The sequence below is a fragment of the Lolium perenne genome, chromosome 7 (genome assembly GCF_019359855.2).
Source record: "Lolium perenne isolate Kyuss_39 chromosome 7, Kyuss_2.0, whole genome shotgun sequence".
NCBI classification, from domain to species: Eukaryota; Viridiplantae; Streptophyta; class Magnoliopsida; order Poales; family Poaceae; genus Lolium; species Lolium perenne.
In genome coordinates, this window is record NC_067250.2 from 140,563,536 (window position 1) to 140,584,882 (window position 21,347).

General features: G+C 40.7%; 1 protein-coding gene across 2 annotated transcripts; it reads right to left on the reverse strand.

The window, feature by feature from the left end:
• Window positions 1-687: 687 nt before the first annotated feature.
• On the reverse strand, window positions 688-20,490 carry LOC127318647 (dynamin-2B). Of its 2 annotated transcripts, none has more exons than XM_051349126.2 (21): window positions 20,205-20,490; window positions 20,053-20,103; window positions 19,829-19,949; window positions 19,576-19,674; window positions 19,148-19,209; window positions 18,573-18,690; window positions 18,007-18,346; window positions 17,768-17,915; window positions 13,135-13,236; window positions 12,934-13,053; window positions 12,296-12,379; window positions 12,084-12,211; window positions 8,948-9,023; window positions 8,748-8,820; window positions 8,540-8,616; window positions 8,259-8,315; window positions 3,642-3,789; window positions 3,378-3,550; window positions 2,914-3,173; window positions 1,672-1,826; window positions 688-1,136 (listed from the first exon to the last, which is right to left on the reverse strand). In XM_051349126.2, exons 1-19 carry the CDS (start codon window positions 20,346-20,348, stop codon window positions 3,027-3,029), a joined length of 2,268 nt encoding a protein of 755 aa, XP_051205086.1. In that variant the 5' UTR covers window positions 20,349-20,490; the 3' UTR covers window positions 688-1,136; window positions 1,672-1,826; window positions 2,914-3,026. The 2 variants fall into 2 exon arrangements, with proteins under 2 accessions (XP_051205086.1, XP_051205087.1); XM_051349127.2 differs by having other exon boundaries at window positions 688-1,173.
• Window positions 20,491-21,347: the final 857 nt, after the last annotated feature.

Here is a 21,347-nt window from a genome sequence, read left to right on the forward strand (position 1 = left end):
GCCGCTCTAATACTTCGCCGCCGACTCACATGCTGAAAAAACATTGCAGTGGTGACATTATCGGGAGGGCCGATGGAACTCATGGGCACATATGTCAGGCCAAGATGAGTAGGGTTTGATATACATGTGGGCACATTACTATACCCATGCCCGACCCGCAACTTGACAAGTACAGTATGGGTGCTGCCTATGAGTATAATGTGCCCATACACTAACCATACGACTTATACCCATGAGTAAAATTGCCATCCTTACTCCACACTAGGCTAACTCATGTTGAAATCAAGATGTTGATACACCCGTCAAACTTCGCCATAGAGAGGAAACAATGTGACATCAACAATCGCGAATACACTAGTTGTAATCATTTCTTTTCTTTTATCCATTTTTTCATTAATAAAAATTGAATTATTCTGATATATAAAATATGAATTATAATGGCTTTTTCTATAGAACCTTTTCAACTATGATTTTTTATTCCACTCTGTCCAGTTCTTTCTATGCTAAATAACAAAACGGAGACAGAATTATCATTTTCGTTCCACCTTTGCAAGTCAGAGGAAGAAAACGAATAAGATCAAGGGGTTAAAATGATCAAGTTGAAGATGAGGCAGAGCTAGGCCGGATGACAAACTCGTTTTACTGTGAGCTGTATCGGTCTGAATTGTATATTTTATATTTTCTGGATAAAAGTGATTTTATAATATATAATAAATATATACAAGTGTAAGATGCTGCCCAAGCAATTGCACGGGTCACTGCTGGTTTTAGTATGAAAAATTAAGATAGTCCGGGTAAGTCCTAGAGAACTGGTCACTTGAATTAATCAAAACAAATTAAGATGGACGGGTTTCTTCTGAAAAGTCTGAATCAATTGGACATTAGAGCACGTGGAGCCAGCAAATGTGTTCCCGGCCAATAATCACAAGCGCTGAATTAGAAGCCATACCCCAAGCGACTGCCCTGTGGTGGAAGCTGTGGTGGCGTTCGACTTGGCATGTGGCGAATCCCAGAGTTAGTTCCGACCAGCGAGTCACAATCTTGTGATGCATTACTATTTCGATGGCCACTGCTACTGCCATCAAATGCAGATCTCCATTCTTATCCGGATTGCACATCGGTTCTTGGGCTAATATCTGCAAGGCATGAACCGGCAACTCACTGTCCCCACACCTATTGAATTATTGGATCTAAATAACACAAGAAAAAATAAATTTAATAGAGTTCAAGGTACGGTTGCAATTCTACACCAATGCTTTTGAAGTAACAAAAAATAGCCCTCTAGAATTAGCAGTTGCTAAGTGAAACAAAAGTTACATAGCATGCATCTAATATAGTAACCCAAGGTTTATTTATCAATTTTTTAATTCTCTCTTCTTGATGAAAGGCTGAAGTGCTTTTTGGTAATGTAAAGATAATTTACTGTCTATCGCAAAAAAAAAGATAATTTACTGTCAAGACAGAACAGAACAGATAAAGGAAAAAAAAAAGCAGTACCAGAACATAAGAAAGACAAAATACATAAACTAAAACAGTCATCCCAAACTACAAAGGCTCTAGGCCTAGTAAAATGAATGATAAAGCATAATATTTAGAGTAAATGCTATGCAGGACATGGAGTGCTCCGGAAATGTACTGCGTTCGTCAGAGTTTTAACAAGGATACACTTACCTGATCTAGCAGAATCATTTGAGCGATTATCATGGATACTGAGCAGGCGAGTAACCTTGGACAGAAGGGATGATTGCATTTGAAATTTTGTGCGCCTGCGCTTCACGTTATGATCCTCCTGGATGAGCTCTTCAATCCTGGCAATGCTTTGCGTGCTATCCACAAATTACAGTTATGCATTAGTTCCTTTTCTGTTAAATAACAAATTTATATGGCATCAATTGATGATCTCTGTAAACGTGGCTAATAGGTTACTCTAAGAAATAGTGGATGTCAATACACACCAATCCTCTAAATAACATAAACCAAATAAAAATGCAGAAGAAAGCTCATCTGTATCTATAGCTTAACACACAACAGGCACTATTCAATCCAATAGCTAAAAGTCATAACAAGGACGAAGCCAGAAAATTTGGAGACCCGATCCTACCCACACTGCAGATTGGAGGATAGTGGATGTGAAAAACATAGCAGGACCATAGAAGTTCAGCCAAAGTGAACATACACTATTACATAATATCAGTAACCAGCAACTATCACCACAATCAAGATAGCGATTAGCAAGAACTCTTCTACTTAGGCCGCCCACTTTCACCATAAAGAAGGCCAGAGATTGTATGGTTTTCTCCATAATTGAAATGGAACCATATGTACTACTCCTACATCCAGCAAACGAATCAACAAATTGCTTAATGAAACAGAACAGACCTCTTAGGCTTGTGAGTCTTTTTATCATATGGATGGGTCGTACAACCCTTACATGGTCTCTTGGCATGAAATTGGGTACTTTTCGTCTATGGCGAGATGGAAGTTATCTTAAGTATTCTGACTATCATATGGTGCTATCAGAAGATCACAAAATGATCAAGACATATGCTTGTAAGCTCAAGAACATATAGTATGTTCATACATGGGTGGCGGATCTAGGAATTGACCACCAGGGGTTCCGAGCTTAGAATTCACAGTTAAAAAATTATCGCAAATTTAGATCAAGAACATATGGTATGTTCATATGAGTGGTGGATCTAGGAATTGACCACCAGGGGTTCCGAGCATAAAATTCACAGTTCAAAAATTATCACAAGTTTAGCTCAGAGGTTAAAAGCTTTGAATATTAAAATAGAAGTCTAATATGGTTTCGTACCAGAATAATTCCAGAAAAGAGGCTTGGAGCATGCGAAAGCAATTACACAAGGTTCTAATAATATCTTATGCCAAAGGTAGCGTAATTATCTCACCAACCTTATGGAAGTATAGAGCTGATTAAGCATGTCTTCCTTTGCCTTCTCAATTTGGCAAAGAACGACAGCCTGTTGAACAAGAGTAGTAAGACATTGGAAGTTGTGAAATGGAAATCAGAACGCTTCAACAAGATCCAGAATACTTAACTTGGGAACATTTGCCGCAAGACTACTGAGAACAGCTTCCACATATCCACGAACTTCCTGAGATATCCATCGAAGCTCTTCTTCAGGATCTGCAGGTTTTCTTAGCATTGTGTCCTGGACGGATAGTATACAGAAGATGGAGTTTTGTAAAAATAATTGAAGTATAAATGCCATGTAATTAATCCCTTGCTGCTTCTAGAACCTAACTTTCATAAAACCAGAATACTGGTGAAACGGCAGATGTTTGCAAACCAAAGCTTAAACACCAGGCATCAGGGAACTTTTGGATAAAATAAACAGGCGAAATTTCCGACTTACTAGAGAACCATCTTTTTTTGAAACAGAAACTAGCGAACCATCTGAATGGCTTTGCCTCATCAGTGAACCACCTTCTGAAACAGTTGTTCTCTTTGCAACAATACTCTTAATTCTGGCAACCCATTCAGTTTTGTCAGCCATACTTTCAGCCTTCAGTACAACAGTGCTGTGAGCTGCCGAAGTAATTATCAGCGACATGGACAAGGAGTAAATGGTAAGTAACGAAATTATCAATTATACATTAAAAAACTGATATAAAATTACCTTTCAAAACATGTTTATAAGCAACCTTATTAGTAATCTTGAAAACGAGACTAGGAGCTTTTCCGAAATCTGTCCCACTTGACCTTCTAGAATCTTTAGAACTTCTTGGAGGATCTTCCTCATCTAAAATCTCTTCAAGATTACACTCCTGCAAGATGAACACAGTAAATTTTGATACAAAAAAAGATCGAGCAATAATCTATTGTATTCTAAAAAAGATGATAAAACTTAAAGGAAACATCCACGTTAGAGACTAGAAATTCTCAGATTAAATCAGGAAAAAAACGAAGATATATTCCACATATTTCACTGGGTCTAGGTTAACAGTGCATATTAATGTTTTTTTAGTGTTTTAGAGAACATGAACTATTTGAAGAGTGTTTGTGCCTTTCTGCCAAATTTGTACCTCTACAGTGCTAACCCATTCATAAAGCGCTAGTTTTTTCGAACCATGCAGAAGGAATGCATGTATTATATTAGAAGAAGAGAGAGTGGCCAACGAAAGGCCTGAGTACATCCAGAATTACATTTGAAAAACATCCACACCACCCTGAAAAACGACCAGAACCACTACCCAGACTAATTACAGACTCCAAACCTGAAACTACCCTTATGTAGCAGAAAAACTAAACCGACCGCTGCTGGCCAATGCCCACTGCTTTGCATCCATTTTGATTTGTTCAATTAGTTTTCGAATGGGTCTGTGTGCATTTTCAAATACACAACCGTTCCTTTCTCACCAAATGGACTAAGTCGTCAGCACGACTAAAGTGTCTAGCTTTGCTCTGTCTTTGCTTTGCAAGTTGGCTGCAGCAACACTCCACCATGATCTGAGGGATTGACTAGCCGACTAGGGGTTGGAACGACCTGCGCTAAACCAGCCCAGATTGATACTGCATGTCTGCACTCCAAATGATGCTTACCACTGCACATCCCGCGAATAAGTGTTGTGAATTTTCTTCTCCCAGATTGCAGAAAACTCAGCAACCATTATGAGGTAGTCCACGTCTTGCAAGACGATCTGCAGTCCATATTCATCCTCTGGTAAACAACCAATCTGCAATCTTGCATCTGAGGGGAGCCTATCATCTCCAAATTGCAGGAGCTAAGTTACATAGTGCCATCGTCTGAAAGTGAGCTCGGTATAATGACTTGGCCGTGTAAATCCCTTTGGTGTCCCAAGTCCATGTATGATGGGCTGCAATCTCCGGTAAAATGACCATACTGCTTACTTCTTCACAAATGGACAGTATCTGTCGAAAGTTTTGAATATTAATGGGATTTTTAATGTCTTCTATCCAAGCGCAATGAGTGACCGCTTCAGCAACTGTTCTTGCTCTGATAAGGGATTGATCATCAGGAATATCTTTGGTGCTATATCTTCGACCGACTTTCCATTTAACCACTTATCTGTCCAGAAGAAGCGTCGCTCTCCATGTTTTTCTTTTTTGACACAAAGCGTCGCTCTCCATGTTTTTGATTACATGCATGCTTCATCATAACATCAATGTTTGTAGATTGCTGTATATTATACCACAACTTTTCATTAAATCGGTCTTTTAGAATAGTTGGTTGTATTAGCAGACCTTAGTGGAGGCGAAATGGGCCGCCGCCCCCCAGCCCAGTACAAAATTCCTTAATAACTGCCCATCTACTAACCAAAATCGGCCCAATACGTATAATCTTGCCCCAACCCATTAACCCCGCCAGTATTATGGCCCAAGCTCTGCCACTGATTGGTTGGTAGAACTATTCTAATATGGATATGGTATCAGAGGTTCGAGTCCCACACTCCACATTTTCTCCCAAATATTTCTCCGCTCGAAAGAGGACGTGAGGGGAGGTCTGTTTACTGAGAAAAATTGCTATATGACACCGCTGTTTTTTGGCGTTTGCCGAAACACACTGCCCACTCATTTGTCAAAGCAGACAGCGTGGCCAACAAACGTAAATTTTGGCATATTATTTTCAAAAACAAATGTTCATAGCATGGGCATCTGAGTCAACCGTGTGGTATGTTTCAACAAACGCTAGAAAATAATAGTGTTATGTAGCAAACTTTTCCTTTTCTTATTCCACATCCACGTCGGATGTAAAGGGGGTGTTATGTTAAAATATATAACCTGATTTTTGGAAAACTTTGCATCAATCTAATATGGTATTAGAGGCAGGAGGTCTTAATTTTAAACCCCAGCTAACACACTATTTAATCTAAAAATAATTGCAGCCTCCCGTCTATCCCACGTATATGTTCTTCCTGTTTGTCCATCCTAGACGTGAGGGGGGTGTTAAAATATATAGCCTAGCCCTTTCCAACAGTTTGGACTTTTAAAAATCTTGGCTAGTGCATCAATCCAATATTAAGTATATTATACCATCACTTTCCACTCCATTGTCCTGAAGAAGCACCAATTAATCCAAGATCACCTGGATAGAGAGGTGCATCTGTAAAACACGGGCCCAAGTATTGTTATTGAGGTATGTACAATTGTCCTGACGTTTCTCACCCTAGGCTTTACAAGCTTCTAAAGGTTTGGAGCAAGCTCATTGATCATTAAACAATACAATGGTCAGTCGAGAACAGTGAGAGCACACCGTTACCTAAAATGGCTCTGATGGAAACCCTGAACAGTAACATGTCCCGGACATGCCACTCATGCCGTTCGTTTTTATGAGGTTCTACTGCGATGACGAGCTGACAGCTACAATATCATGTGTGTACAATGAAGCACGTATATAAATTCAAGGGTGCTTGATGGGGTCCAGAAAGTCCAGCCGATCCACCTTTCTCACTACTTGGAAGCACAACTACATTGAGGATATGGAAGGCACGGGTGAAAGAGGGTCAACCTGCTGCAGACCTAGACTGTCGAGGATCTCCTGCCCCTTCGAGCTGCAATTTGGCAAAGATCCAATCCCACTAATGCCAGCCACAAACCACGTGAGATAGGATATCCAGCAATAAGGGGCAGGAAGAAAACCATATCAAAGGCACGGGCAATGTCAATCTTGAATAGAAGTTAGTTTGTTTGTCCTGGATGTTTGCCTTTGATGAAGGAGCTCTAGTTCGGTTGCACAAGCTCATTGAGGTGTCTAACGAAGCTTAAAGCTAGAACTCAAGAGAAGAGAACAAGACCTTACGTGGATTTTTGTGGGCCAGCAAATCAGATGCTAATGGTCCTCATTGCCACGTCAACGTTCAGGGTATGCTGCCCGCTGTGTTATGGAGGCTTGGGGATCCCGGACCTTGCCCACACCGCTTGCTGTGGAGGATGCGTACCGACACCCTGCAACCTTGACGCGGGTTCGATATGCAGTTCTCGAAGATGGATGAGGTTGTCTTCACGGCCTCCACTTTCATGGTGGTAGGAGACGGGAAATCTGCTCTCTTCTGGGAGGACAGATGGATGGATGCAGTGGCGTAGCCACACTTAAGCTGTGTAGTCTTATGACTACACAGTTTTTCAACAATACAAGGTAAAAGCGTGCAAAATTTTATTAAAAAATTATACAAATACATGTATTTGACTACACAACATTAATTTGACAACACATACTTGTTGTCCTGGCTCCGCCACTGGATGGATGGATGGTAAGTCCGAGATAGCGCCGGAGGTCTACGCGCTCACCCCTAAGAGTTGTAGAAAGAGGTGTACAGTAGGCGCTCGTGGAGCGCTCTTGGATCTCATACATAGTTGGCGCGCCGAGCGTTCTTTCCCTATGGTAGTAGGTTCAGTTGTGGAGCAGACTTATGGGCATGCAGCTATCGACGAACCAGGATAGGGTGATTTGGCGTTGGGCGACGGATGCGCAATACTTTTCCCGTTCCTATTATGACACCCTCCCTCTTCCAGGGGGCTGTTCTATCAAGTTTGTGGAGGTTGAACTGAAATCCTGCCTAGGGTGAAATTCTTTAGCTGGATGGCCTGCCTTGACATGTGTTGGACGAGTGAGCGGGTGGCGCGACGTGGCTTACCACATGCGCCAAGATTCCCGCTTTTCGATTAGTCCGAGTAGACTATCACACACATTCTCACCGGATGCTCCTTCTTCAAGACTATCTGGTATGAGGTTCTCTCGTGTATTCGGTCCACCTCTGGGTCTCTAACGGTTGAGGGAGACTTCGCGGAGTGGTGCGGACTGCCCCTCGCCAGTTGAGCAAGGGCACTTCATCGTTGATCATGCTCACCACATGATGGATATGGAAGCACCAGAACGCTGCAGTCTTTGACAACGCGCATCCTTCGGTGGCTTCCTTGTTCAACAACAACAGGACGCATGAGCCCAGGGTCTTCGCCAACTACTCCTCTAGATTAGGTCTTTTGGGTTGAGTTGTATGGTGTTGTGTTGATACTTACTTGAACTTGTACATATAACCTTCTTTTTCTATCAATGCATCAAAACACAAGGCTTTTGCGTTTTTGAGAAAAAAACATTATCCTTTGGGGGATCAATGTGATTAAGGCTAGACTGGTAAAGGTCCGTGGAACTAATTGCCCACCCTTATCAGCTGTTAACTTACATTTCAGTTTCCGTTAAAGAAAAAAGGGGTGATCTTGTTTGAATAAGCACCCAAGCAGAAAATATAAAGGATCACAATCAAGCAGCACTGAATACCTCCAAATTGATGACACCCCGGAAGTGTCTCTCCTCTTGTTTCTTAGTGTATCCAAGCTGGAAAATAATTTAGTACAACCATTAAATTACTAGAAGAAATTTTGGATAATGCATATTATCAATAAGAAGAGAAGCAATACCCCCTCCTATCCATACTAACTGTCATGGATTTAGTTCAGTTTGAACTAAAACCACCATACCTAGTATGGATTGGAGTCAGTACTGATTTGAAGTTATCTTATGGGTTGTAATATACTTGGCACAACACAAAAATAACGAACCTTTCCACTTTTCTCATTTAGAACAAACCATCGCCTGCTCCAGTCATTTCCTTTTGCACGCCTTTTAAACAGAAAACCTTTAACAGAGAAACATACATTATTACATATGAAAGACATTGACTAAAAACCTTCTAAAACCGATTAAAAACAAGCACTCCTTCCTGTAAAACTGCATCCTTCCAAATTAGATGGTTTGGCATGTCCTTACCAGCTGTAATTTCTCCAGCAGGTCCTAGAATTTGTAAATTTGATTCTTTTCCTTGGACTAGTGGGCTCGTGGCCTGACAAGAACAAACTGGTTGTCAGAGCTAATGGGGAAATTGGAGGATATATTTAATAATTTGAACACTGGGATATATTTATAGAGGAACCAATGCTCTAAAACACAAAGCTAGGCACACTATATACTCTGTTTTGGTCTGCATCTGAACTCTTCTTCATAGCGCGATTTTTCAACTCATCTTCATGACGTTGCCTTTCCATTCTGGATGTAATAACAGGCATAAAGATACCAAAACAAAAACAAATACAAAATCATCGTAGTAATAGGAAAACGTGCTAGAAGTTTTTCTCAATAAATGTGCATAATTTTGTATTAGAAAAGCATAAAAAATGATACAGAATTATATTTTGGTATTTGTGGGAAAGTTCTGGATTATTCCTTCCGTTCCTTTCATACACATAGATGTATGCAAGCACACATGGCCCACTTGGACCGCATGCACAGGCACACTCCCCCTCAAGATGGGATATACTACACTCCTTAACTCGTTAACCCAAATTCACATGACTTATCCTTATGATACCATAATCCAATTTATCTTTGATGAAGAAGCAGCCTATCTCAACATGCTCGAATCTGTCATGTTGGATTGTATTACCTTCTACATCATACATTCAATGAACCTTTAATAAAAACTTTTAGTTCTATGTCACTAAGCTCTTGAGACATAGCTCTCTAATCAACTTCAGCTGTTGATCTTAACATCAGTGCTTGTTTCTTACTTTGCCACGATGCAAGGTTTCTTCCAACAAAAACACAATAACCTGAAGTTGATCTTCCATCATCAAGGAAACTAGTCCAATCAGAATCGCTGTAACCATCCATATTTAGATGACCATTTTCTGAAACCACAGTCCTTTCCCAGGACTGCCCTTCAAATATCGCTATACCCAATTGAGAACAAATACAGAAGTTGTCCAACAAGTTTTTGGTAGTTCTCTCTCTCATCTGGACCTCCCGATTCAGAACACAGTTTGTGATTTGATCAATAGGTGTCGATGCAGCCTAACACCCAAGTATACTAGTGTCACTAAGCAACTGTAGGAAATACTTATATTGTGACAGAACTATCCCTTCAGGGGGGATCTAGAAATTTTAATGCCGAGAAAGTATTTAAGTTGGCCAAGATCTTTAACCTCAGTCGTGATATCTTCACTTAGCAATTGAACCAATCACAGCACATTGGTGGTTCAGCTTCCTTTGCCGTCTTCACTCTATCAACTAGCATCACTCATGTAAGGAGAGTCGGTCAAATACCAAATTGAGATATGTCTTCTCTCCATAAAACGACTAAGACTCCCTAAATGTCACATTCATGCTCACAAATGTTCAGTGATCGCTACCTATAGCCCTTTTATCCAGATGATTAACCTATGATGATGCACTTCACATCATGTGAATCTAACTTTCACACTGAAGTTTTTTGTTGTCTAACAAAGCAAGTACTCCTAAAACTTTTGGCTGAACAACCAATTCATTCTTGCCAAATATCCCATAAGGATTCTTCATCCCAAGTACCTTTGATGGCATATGATTGATAAATAAGTAGCAGTCAATAATTTTTTCATTCCAAAGAAATTTAGGCACTGCCATAGTATACATAAGTGATCGAGCAACCTCTAGTAGATATCCAATGTACCTTTCAACTACCCCCTTACGTGGAGATGTACTAGGACAGGAAGTTATATGTAGGTTCTAGAGAGAATATTGCCAACCTCAATGTTCACATGCATGATCACATTTATCAGACTTGATAACTTGAATAATAATACTGTAAGGATTTTGGATATAGCCATATAAGTCCTTGAAAGATGTAAGCACCTTACAAGTTTTGTTCATATCCAAGTCATGCAGAAGTAGCGATCAATGAAGGTGACAATATTTTTCCAGAGACTGCCCGGAGAAGTCCACACATAGACATCAGAGTGAATCAACAAAGGGTAATGTACTTCAGAGCCCATGGCTCACATCACATATGATGTGTTATCTATTTGCATGCATCAGGCACAAGTTACTCTTCCTCCACCTTTACCTCTCTAATAGATATCTTAGTCATAGTATCAAAGGACATATGGCGCAATCGACGATGTTCTAGTATCACCCTTGGCTTATCATCATCACTTGTTCTGTCAGAGTGGTGCACAATGCACCATTAATTTCCCATCTATCCATGTACTATAATCCCTTATGTCTCAAACCTATCCCAACCCTCTTCTAGTCTTCCTCTCCTCGGCTATACAATTGTATCAGTCAACAATTACTCGACAATCAATATTATCAACCAAAGACCTCATAGACACCAAACTAATCGGATGAAATGAAACATGTAAGACTAATGACAATGTAATAGACAAAGTGCATTTCACTGTGCTGACCCCGTTGACAAATTGGTAAGTTCCATCAACGGTTTGCATGGTCTCTTTATGCAAAGGGTGGATGTGGAGCATATGATACAGACTCACTTAAGCTACCCGTGTTATGTGCGGATGCTCCTGAGTCAACTATCCACTTTGACCAGGAGACATGTGTGGATGTAAAATCTTGAGATGAAGTACCAATCACAATTATCATTCTTATGCTCTCTAAATCATTTCCACACAATTTTATTTTTCTCAATTTCTCTAATTCCTCTGCTGATAGTTTGAGCCTCTCATTTGATCCACTTCCCATCAAAATAATATTGGACTTGTTCTTCCTCTTGTGCACCTGAACAAATTTCTCAAGCAATCTGTCTATCCCTTGATCCCACTCCATTATTCATCTTTGGTGCTTCCTTCTCTGAAATGGTGTAGTCAACAACCAGCAACGTGCAGCCAATTTTCTCATTTTGTTGCTAGGGTCCTTTTTGCAATTTTCGTGGCCTGTACTTCAAATGCTAGGTTTTCCAGGGCAGTAGATGAAAAAGAGGAATGATGTAATTTCTGTACCCACCGCCAGTAATGAATCTTCCAGGCCTTTCGAGGCCAACTTTGTTCAAAAAAAAAAAAAAACACTTCGGGCGTTCTGCCTCTCCATCCGACTCTTTCCTCCTCACTTTCAGCCACCCGCTCGCTCATACACACACATATCCCAACATATGCAGAACACCAATTGTGGCAGTAAACAAATATAAAGAAAAACATAAAAATATACATAAACAAATCAACACAGCAGAACTGCGTAACCAATGTGATGAAAAACTCTGAATGTTATATGAAATAAACACGCTAAATGTTATGCATAGCCAACAAGGTTATCATAAAACAAGCATGTCCAACTAACCTTTTCTGCACCAAGCGAATAAAATGCTGGGGAGGTACAAATGCACGCTCCATATCAACCAGTGCAACAACCATCTTTCTGGCTTCATTTTTAAAACCCTCTAGAGCAGCAGATGCAATCGCAATTACCTTGTGAAGAACAACAGATATAAATTGCCCTTATTGTATAAATAAATTATCCTCTTTAGGACACCTGAAAAGAAAGAATTATACCTCACGCTTGAAAGGGGGATATCTACCAAGTCCTGGAGTGGCATTTGCTGCAGCTGATACTATATCTAGCAATACACGATGAACCTGTTAACAGTAAATCTAAAAGTAAGCTTGTAAAAATTATCACCAGCTGTATGTTGAGGAGAAAATGTGTTGACAATACAATTTTTGGGTCGAAAATAGTTGCAACTGTATTTGAACAGAGTTTGATGTGTCAACAGCTAATGAAGAAAAAATAATGCATCTAATACTTGGAAGTAGTGGTTATTCAATTGTCAATAATATGTCAAGACTAATAAACATGCTTGTAGAAGTAGGAACATGACAATAATGCTGTGACGGAATACACCGAAAGTAGCAAGAGAATGGTCCTGGTAGAAGGCATTTGTATCTAATATGCATGCAGGCATCATTTGATCTGAGATAAATAAGCAACACAAACTTCTCAAGAATAGAAAGCCAGAATACCTATGGTCCTTTTGTCAAGTAAATGCCAAAATATAAAAAAATACTCCGAGGAGATTATAGTGACTAGTAGAAAATACCAGAATATAAGGATAATATAAGTAGTAGTTATGCACTGCATTAAAAAAGTTCTCTAGATTCAGAATAAGGCAGTAAGTCTTTAACCATGTTACCTCATCCACAAGAAGCGTTGATGGTTCCTTAGCTAACTCTAGAAGTCCTTTTATAAGAGACTTTAAGCCTCTCTCGGGTGATATCAGGTATGGCTGATAGCCATCGGCTTCTAGAACAACCTGGCTAATGTTTTATATTATAATCATATAATAGATAAGGTCAAGGAAGGATTTTTTTTTATTCGAGTATAACCAAATTACCTTTTTGACATTTTTCATATCAAAATGCCTGTCCAAAGGGAGTTGTTTAACCCTTGTTGGAAATTTCCCCTCAAAGCTAGCCACAACTTTCCAACCTGCACCCTGTGTATTTGATAGTGAAAAATTATAGATGATTAAATTATATTAGGTGTTGAGGACGACACGAAAGCAACACTAATCACTACTAGGGTAAACCGGCCAATTAAAGGGCCAAAGATATTGACGGAGAAGGGGTGAATAAGATATTACTAAATTTTAGTCCTAAAACTTTAGTTACTTAGAAATTAATCAACTAGGTGATCTAGAACAACCCTAAGCAAGCACAAACATCAAAGAAACCGATCTTGGAAGGTATGGGTGCTGAAAGAAAAGGAGAGACAACCAAATACTCCATGTTTTGTTTTCAAAGTTTGGATCGTTGGCCAGGTCCTACATCTACGTTAGGGAAGCTTGACAGAGATTGAAGCAGATACCGACACACGCTGTACCAAATGGCTTCCATATGCCTCACGACTCACGAACTTCTTGGTTTCTTCACAGCTTTGAAGATTCACAACGACAGCCAACCAAATTGGAGATACAAACCTCTAAGAGTAACAAGAACTTGGCTTTCATCCCACGCTTGAATGCTCAATAGAAACCCAATCCAAATCCTCAAGAGTTGCCCTTCTCGAATTATGTACATGAATTTAGAGGATAGTTAAAGCCGAGATGCACGGACACTAGGGTACAAAGGATAGTCTCCACCTAGGAAGTGTGGTTGCCTATATAGACATTCCCTCAAATACTAGCAGTTACTCACATAAATACCTCGCTTGAAGGCACCAGACAACATTTCTTGGTGGTTCCATAATTCAAATATTCACTACTTGCAATATACTGCTCAAGCCGGACGGATAGTTCAAAACCTCATGAATTTAACGACTTGAAGGACTTGCACAAAGGACATTTGAAGATTCAAAAGAAAAGTGTCTTTCTCTTATCAATTACTATGATAAACTGTACAATCGACATCACATCATTGACGGGGTCACGGGGGGAAGAAAACTGGCGTCGGTGCAACTGATGGGTTCAAATAAACATCGTTACTAGTGACTTCAACCGAAATTTTCGCAGGCCCCTCACTCATGCGAGCTATAGTGCACTCACACTCACTTTCTTTTGTTTTGTTTTGTTTTTCCAGTTTTGTTTTTTCTTTTTTCTTTTCTTTTATTTCCCCAGCTTTTTTTGGGGCTACATGAATATAATTTTTCGAAGACCTCAACATATATTCTGAACCAGTGAAAATTCTTTTGAACTCGTGAACTTTTTTTTGAACCCGTTGATCTACTTTATTTTCTACCCTTTAATAATTGTTTGAACCCGGAGACACTTTTTTGAACCATGAAACCATTTGTTTCGAAACATAAACTTATTTTGAATACGTATGAGAAATTTTTGTGCATGAACACATTTTTGAATATGTGAATGACTTTTCAAATCGTGAACATTTTAAAAAAATCTATGAACATTTTTTAAATCGGTTATTTGTTTGATCGATGTACATTTTTTAAACCTCGTGGAATTCTGTTCAACCCCATGGATATTTCTTGAACCTATGAACATTTTTTAAAACACAAACATATTTTAAATATGAATGAACAACTTTTCATTAAAAAATTCAACAATAATATTAAAATGTTGTGTAGGTTGAAATATCATTCTTGCATTTTAAAAAGATGTTCTTGCATATGAAAATGTTCATATGTCTACAAAAAAACTACTCCCTCTTCCCATGAAACATGTCAGAGGTTTGTCAAAATTTGGATGTATCTAGATGCTATTTAGTGTCTAGATACATTCAAATTCAGATAAATCTCAGACAAGTTCCATGGGATGGAGGGAGTACCATGTTTCGAAAAAATGCTCATGAAATAAAAAAATGTTCTCTTGTATTAAAAAAGAATTCATATATTTATCCAAAAAATGAAGAATGAATAAATAAATCATATAAAATATAAATAAAGTAAAAAACGAAATGAAAATAAAAGAGACAAAAAAATAAGAAAAGGAAAAAATAGAAAGATAAAAACATGAAAGGAAAAAACGAAGCAAAAAAATGGCTTTATATGGTCCAGCCCACGCGGGGGAGAGTTGAGGGAGAGCTAGCGCACCAATTCGCTTTAAGCGATGCACAAGGTATCCTGAAATTTGGCGACCGTCGATAATAATCATCACCAATAACAGGTGGGCTTTAATAGTTGGCCCTTCAGTGGCATTATACACACTAATGGATGGACCGCTTAGGGCCCTTCAGTGCTACATGCTCACTAGGCATTGAAAGCGTCGGTTCGATGCATGCACTAAATCCAGATGAGAAGCAACTAGTATGCATGCACTATAGATTCTTTGGATACTTGAATTTCACAAAGTTTTAAACTCTCAAACCATTTAACTAGCATTTCGTTTACATCGTCAGCCTTGTCTCGACGAGGTCCTCGAAATTAGAACCCATGTTGATGTGTTTCAACAACTTATTTTGTTTCGTGAAAGTTGACACCCAATGGTTCCTCCACCATACACTAAAGTTGCCATGTGTTTAACTTGTTACAAAATAGGCAGGGAACATATGCGCCCGAATAAAATAGGTAGGGAACATGTGCGTTCGAATAAAAGTTTGTCGAGAAGTCAATGGTGAAAAGGAACTATGAAACATGCATATGATTCGAGCTACAAAGCATTTTTTTATCCGGGAAATCATCTGTCAATGTGATTTCATCCTATTGTCTCTTGTGTGCATTTAGCATGCTTAGGTTTCTCATGTGTTTGCATCTAGAAAATGCATGCCATAAATGAATTGGTAGATTTTTCATGTAACATGGTTGGATCTGGAGGGCAATTACCACGTCGCGCATGGAGACTCCAACATGTTATATTTTCCATTTTTGCTCTTATTTGAAAATATAAGGTGTGAGTGTAGAGTTGACTCTTTTTAATATCCTTTTATCTTATTTATATCTCACACTTCATCATTTATGGTTAAACATATTCACTAAACATTGTATCTCTTATTCCCAATACAATAGCAGAATGACTACCATCTCTAGTAATACAAAGGTGATGAAACAAAGTTAGAATAGTTCAAACTGGCCTTGCCTTGGGAGTGGCAAACCTGAATATCCTCTTGCGCTGATTTGAGAATATGTCAGGGCTCAAAATTAACTTCTCTAAGAGTGAGGTGGTGGTGATAGGGGTCACGGAGGCAGAAAGGCTAAGGGTGGATGACTGTCTCAACTGCGGTGTCACATAGGAAATTGTCAGTGGCGGATTGGCACTTCCTGGGTCATAGGGTTGACCCATGGCAAGGCATATTCCTGGCATTGGCAGGTAGATTGGAACTTACCAATTCCTGCCTCTCGAGCCTACCCATGTTCGCAATGCGATTATACCTTCTCCACGATTCAACGCACGGGGCGATGAATAAGTCCAGGTCCCGATTCTTTTGGGAAGGAGTTGGAAACAAAAATAAATACCATATGGTAGATTGGGACACGGTTTACAGACCCCGAAGGAGTATGGGGGTTTGGGTATCCTCAATACTAAGGGCATGAATATTGCCCTGATGCTGAAATGGATTTGGAAATTATATCAAAACGCAGAGGGCTTATGGGCTGACCTCATCCGGGCAAAGTATATCAAAACGCAGAGAGCTCAGGGGAGTTCACATCACATTCCATCTACTTTCGGATGTCGCTTGGGGCAGTGGTTACCCACCGCAAGGATGTGTGGAAGATCAAAGTTCCCCCTAAGATCAAAATATTCCTTTGGCAGCTCCTTGGGGGACGGCTACCATCTCAAGCGCCACGGCCCCTTGAATGGGAATTGTGCTCTCTGTGGGGACAGAGAAGATTGCTCACATATTTTCTTTGGCTGCGCCCTAGCCAAGTTTATATGGGCAGGAGTGCGGGAGCTCCTGGATTGCGATTGGAACCCAGCAGGGGCTGGTCAGTTCTTGGCTCTCGTCCAGGGTCTATCGGGTCCCCTTAGTAGGCTAGCATGGCTCACCTTTGCGGCCCAATGCTGGACCTTTGGAGTATTAGGAATAAGCTAGCTATTGAGGGGAATATGATTAACTCTCCTGCTGATGCGATGTTTCAAATGTCATTATATATGCAGAGATGGAGGGTTCTGGTCAGGCCGACACCGACGGACAGGGGCTGCGCTGGTCGAGATTAGGAGGCTACATGCGCGGACGAGGGACGATGGATGAAGACAACAATGGAGATCTGGCGACGGACTTTTTTCGGAGTTTCATTTGTTACAGCGCTGTCTTGTATCTTGCACTCTGCTCCGCTAGTAGTCTGCGTCCCGTTTGAGTTGTATTTGGAGTTAGCCTGGTACTTGATGAGACTTGGGTGGGTCTTGGACCCGTGGTTGTATGTCTGGATCTTTGTTGGTTTGCCGCTTTATATATAAAGCTGGGCATTAGGCCTTCCCTTTAAAAAAACTGGCGGTTACCAACACTAAGATGACATGTGTAGAGAATTTCAATGGCGTCCGTGAATCAATATAATAATACACATGCCCATGCCATGACGTTATGACTAAATCAAAGATAGGAAAGATGGAGAGGGTGTGCAATACTATCACTAACCTCGCCACCTGCAATGTGCTGGAGAAACGCATCCTCAAATTCCCGGCAAAGCCCTAAAGCAATTACCCGGGTTCCTTCGGAAGTTTGGACCATATTTTCTGCAAGCTTTGCTAATTCCTCCTGAATTATTTGAGACTTCCCTTGAAGACTGTTTTTTCATGAAAATAAATATCGCACATGATTAAGAACTCTGAGATAAAGTTAGTAAAGTTAACGGCTAGGGCAGGACAAATTCATACCCATTCAAGAGATGTGGGAGCCTAACTCTTATCCTTGTCCTTATCTGCCTAGAAAGTGAATCAACTAAAGCTACTCGACCAAGTTTACTAAGAGGAGCTCCACAAAGTATAGATAAAAGGCTTTCAGCTTCAGCTTGCCAATAAGTTTCTGGTGAGGTTTCAGAACCTACTCCTGACTGGGCAGACGCAGTGGGAACAGTTTGTCCAATTGTAGCTACCCACAAAATGTCTTTTGCAGTTCTTGGACCTTGGTTCGCAAGCAGGGCCTGAACAGCACCAATAGCTTTCTGTTCTCCAGCTGCCTGATCAACTTTGCTCAAGACTCCAATGGTTCTAGTACCTAGCAATCCAACAAAATAGATAAGTACATGCAATTCGGAAACCTTTCAAGAAAATAGCTGGAACGGTAAGTTAGATCTTAAAAAATCTGGGATCTATATTGTGGCAAAAGAGCACAAATTAAAACGATGGATTCTCTGCTGTACTGTTGTCATTACTTCTCTCTATATAATAGTTAACATCTAAAAAAATCAGATCATACTAGGTCTTGAGTCCTTCATACAAACCTTCCGAATCCAACTCTCTGGCAAGCCGTAGAGCACGAGATGATGCCACATCAGGCGCTTGTAGAGCTGGAATGATAACTAGCAGAATTGCATCACTACGTACCACAGAGTTCCCAATCTGGAGACGAGATTGTCAATGGAAAACCACATATGTGGAAAGCTAGCAGATATACTTATTCGTTGCAGTTTCCACAATAGTCAAGGTCAGTTGGACGGCGTAGCATGTACGTTTAACTAAATCCATAGAAATATTAGAACATAATAATTGAATTTTATACATGTTGAGATGCATTAATTGTTCGGCAGGACTATAAAAGCAGTACTGTTCGACTAGTTGTATGTAAGCAACATTTGTTTATTATGCTCTGTATTTTGATGAAAAGCCAAAAGCTCATCCGTAATTAAATCTCTATCAACAAAGTAATGTGAAGATATTTCTATTTGAATGGTTTGTTTCTAAATTAAAAGCCATCTAAGTACCAAAAATTGATCCTAGAAATGCATCAGGCCCTACTGGTGGTTGCCCGATAAATAGCTGAACACATTTATAAAATGGGATTGTTTGTAATGCTTACTGCTGATTCATCCATGCTACGCTGATCAATCCCTGGTAAATCAATCAATTTCAATGGAGGGGCTGAAAAAAATTACAAGTATTTACGGTAAGTGAATTCACAATAAGATGACATCAATGACTATTATTGGCTAACCTTAACTCATGCATGCTATTTATATTTCAAGACATGCATTCAGGTACAGATTTCATCAAAATTTAGGACATGATGTTGAAAAACTATCTAACTTTCACCCTTAGTTTTACCAGTTGAATAACTTAACCCTACTTAAACCACAGTAGCACAATTAATGCTAATTCAGCTTATCCCGGACATATAACTATCATAAGTCCAAAGGCATCTCCACTTTCAGGCTCTTCTCCACAGCGCTCACTCGGTTGATCAGAATACATGCAAAAAAGTAAGAGCAAGAGGAATAATAAACAGACCTGTGCTGGTGGATAGTTTCACGTTTATCTCGTCTGATCGACCCTTAGCAGAACTTCCAGCCTTCGTCAACCGGTCCTGCAACGAGTGCCTGAGGGAACCTGCATTGTAAAAATTCAGACTTAGTCATATTCACACACAAATGCACATACACAGACGTAGGAGTATTGACCCATATCACCAGCTCTCTAAATCCCAGACTTTTCTTGTCACCTGGAACTGAAAACAGTTGCTAAATTTTGAAAGAGAACTCACTGGCAGAAACCTGCTGCGACTTGCTGTCGATGTGCAGCACAATGGTTTTGCTGCTGAGCGACGCATCCCGCTGCAGGTCTACACAGATTGGGGCCCTGGTTGCTCCATTCTCCCCAGTAGGCTATATACTCACAAATATATATACCCTTAGCGTGATCCGCTAAACATTTCGATGGACAATACAATTTTTTGCATTAAGAACATGCGGAAAAAATTGGACTCACGAGCACAGGATGGCCGATCAAGCCATTGAGCACCGCCGATTTCCCTGCGCCCTGCACAAACACACGTCACGATCCCCGACAGAACGATTAGATCATACACCGATCGAACAACAGCCGATCGAGGGAGAGAAGGCGAAAGGGAGGCTACGCACGACGTTGCCGAGCGCGACGACGGTGAGGAACGAGGAGCCGCCGCCGCGCCTTGTGGCGCCGTCGGCCGGGTCATCGTCCGCGAGCAGCCCGGAGGCTTGCGCCGTGACATCGGCGAGTTCTGAGAGCTCCTCTATCGCCTCCATCGGGCGGCGATGCGGCCGGCGCGGGTCAGATGGAGGCGCCGGAGATGGGGCCGGTGGGCGGGTGGTCGCGGGTTCCGAGATTCCGGCCGGGCTAGCACGATCGAGTTGATCGCGTTGGCGTCGTCCAAAGGCGGTTATCGCGGGGCTCCCGGTTCAAAGGGGACTTGGGGAGTGAGGAGCGGTCGGGAGTTTTGTGCGCACGCGCGCGCGGGCGGTGGTGGGGGATTCCGCATTTTACCACATTTTCGTTTTTATAATTAAAATTTAATTATAAATTAACCATGTGTTGTATAGTTTTTAGGTCCGATTACCCTTATTAACTACGGAGTAGATCATTTTTTCCTCTTCCTATAATGCATTGCGGGAGCTCCCGCCCTCTTGACGAGGTTCCATCAAAAATCAAAATTTAATGAAAAATGTGGCAAATATGAAATATCCGGGCCGCATTCCTTCGGCTCCATCGTGGCACGAGGGCCCCGCATGGCTAGGGAAAACAAGTCTAGCTCTCCCCGCAACCTATTTCCGTGAACTTTCGAGCTCTCCGCAGGTGCCTAAAATATTCTAAGCACCAGACAGTTGTTATATATGTTGATCATACAACAAAAGATGCAAGCCAAAGCTGAATCTTCTAAACAAAGGTTTGAGCCTTGTTAGCCGTCGTAGGAGGGTTGTGAGGGGCGATGTTTGGTAGCCTAGGGCAGAGTGCGGTCAGGCCCGAAAGCGTGTTGCGTGTTCCAAACGGGTGAAAGGATATGGATGTCGCCTAGAGCGAGAGTGGGGGAGGGAGTGAATAGGTGGTTTAAAACTTTTACAGTATGGTACGAAATAAAAGTGCACTAACAACTTATGCTAAAAAAAGACATGCAACTATGTGATAACAAGATATATAACTTCAACCTCGAAAGCTATCACAAAGTAAATTGCATAAGTAAAGAGCTCGATTACAGAAGTAATTGAGGCACACAGAGATGACGATGTATGCCCAGTTCCCACTCTTGC

Coding starts and splice junctions, on each gene's coding strand:
- LOC127318647 (XM_051349126.2), bottom strand. CDS start 20,348: ATGGAGGCGATAGAGGAGCTCTCAGAACTCGCCGATGTCACGGCGCAA. Junction 20,104..20,204: donor TCGTCGCGCTCGGCAACGTC/GTGCGTAGCCTC, acceptor GTGTTTGTGCAG/GGCGCAGGGAAATCGGCGGT. Junction 8,617..8,747: donor TGCTGGAGAAATTACAGCTG/GTAAGGACATGC, acceptor TCTCTGTTAAAG/GTTTTCTGTTTAAAAGGCGT.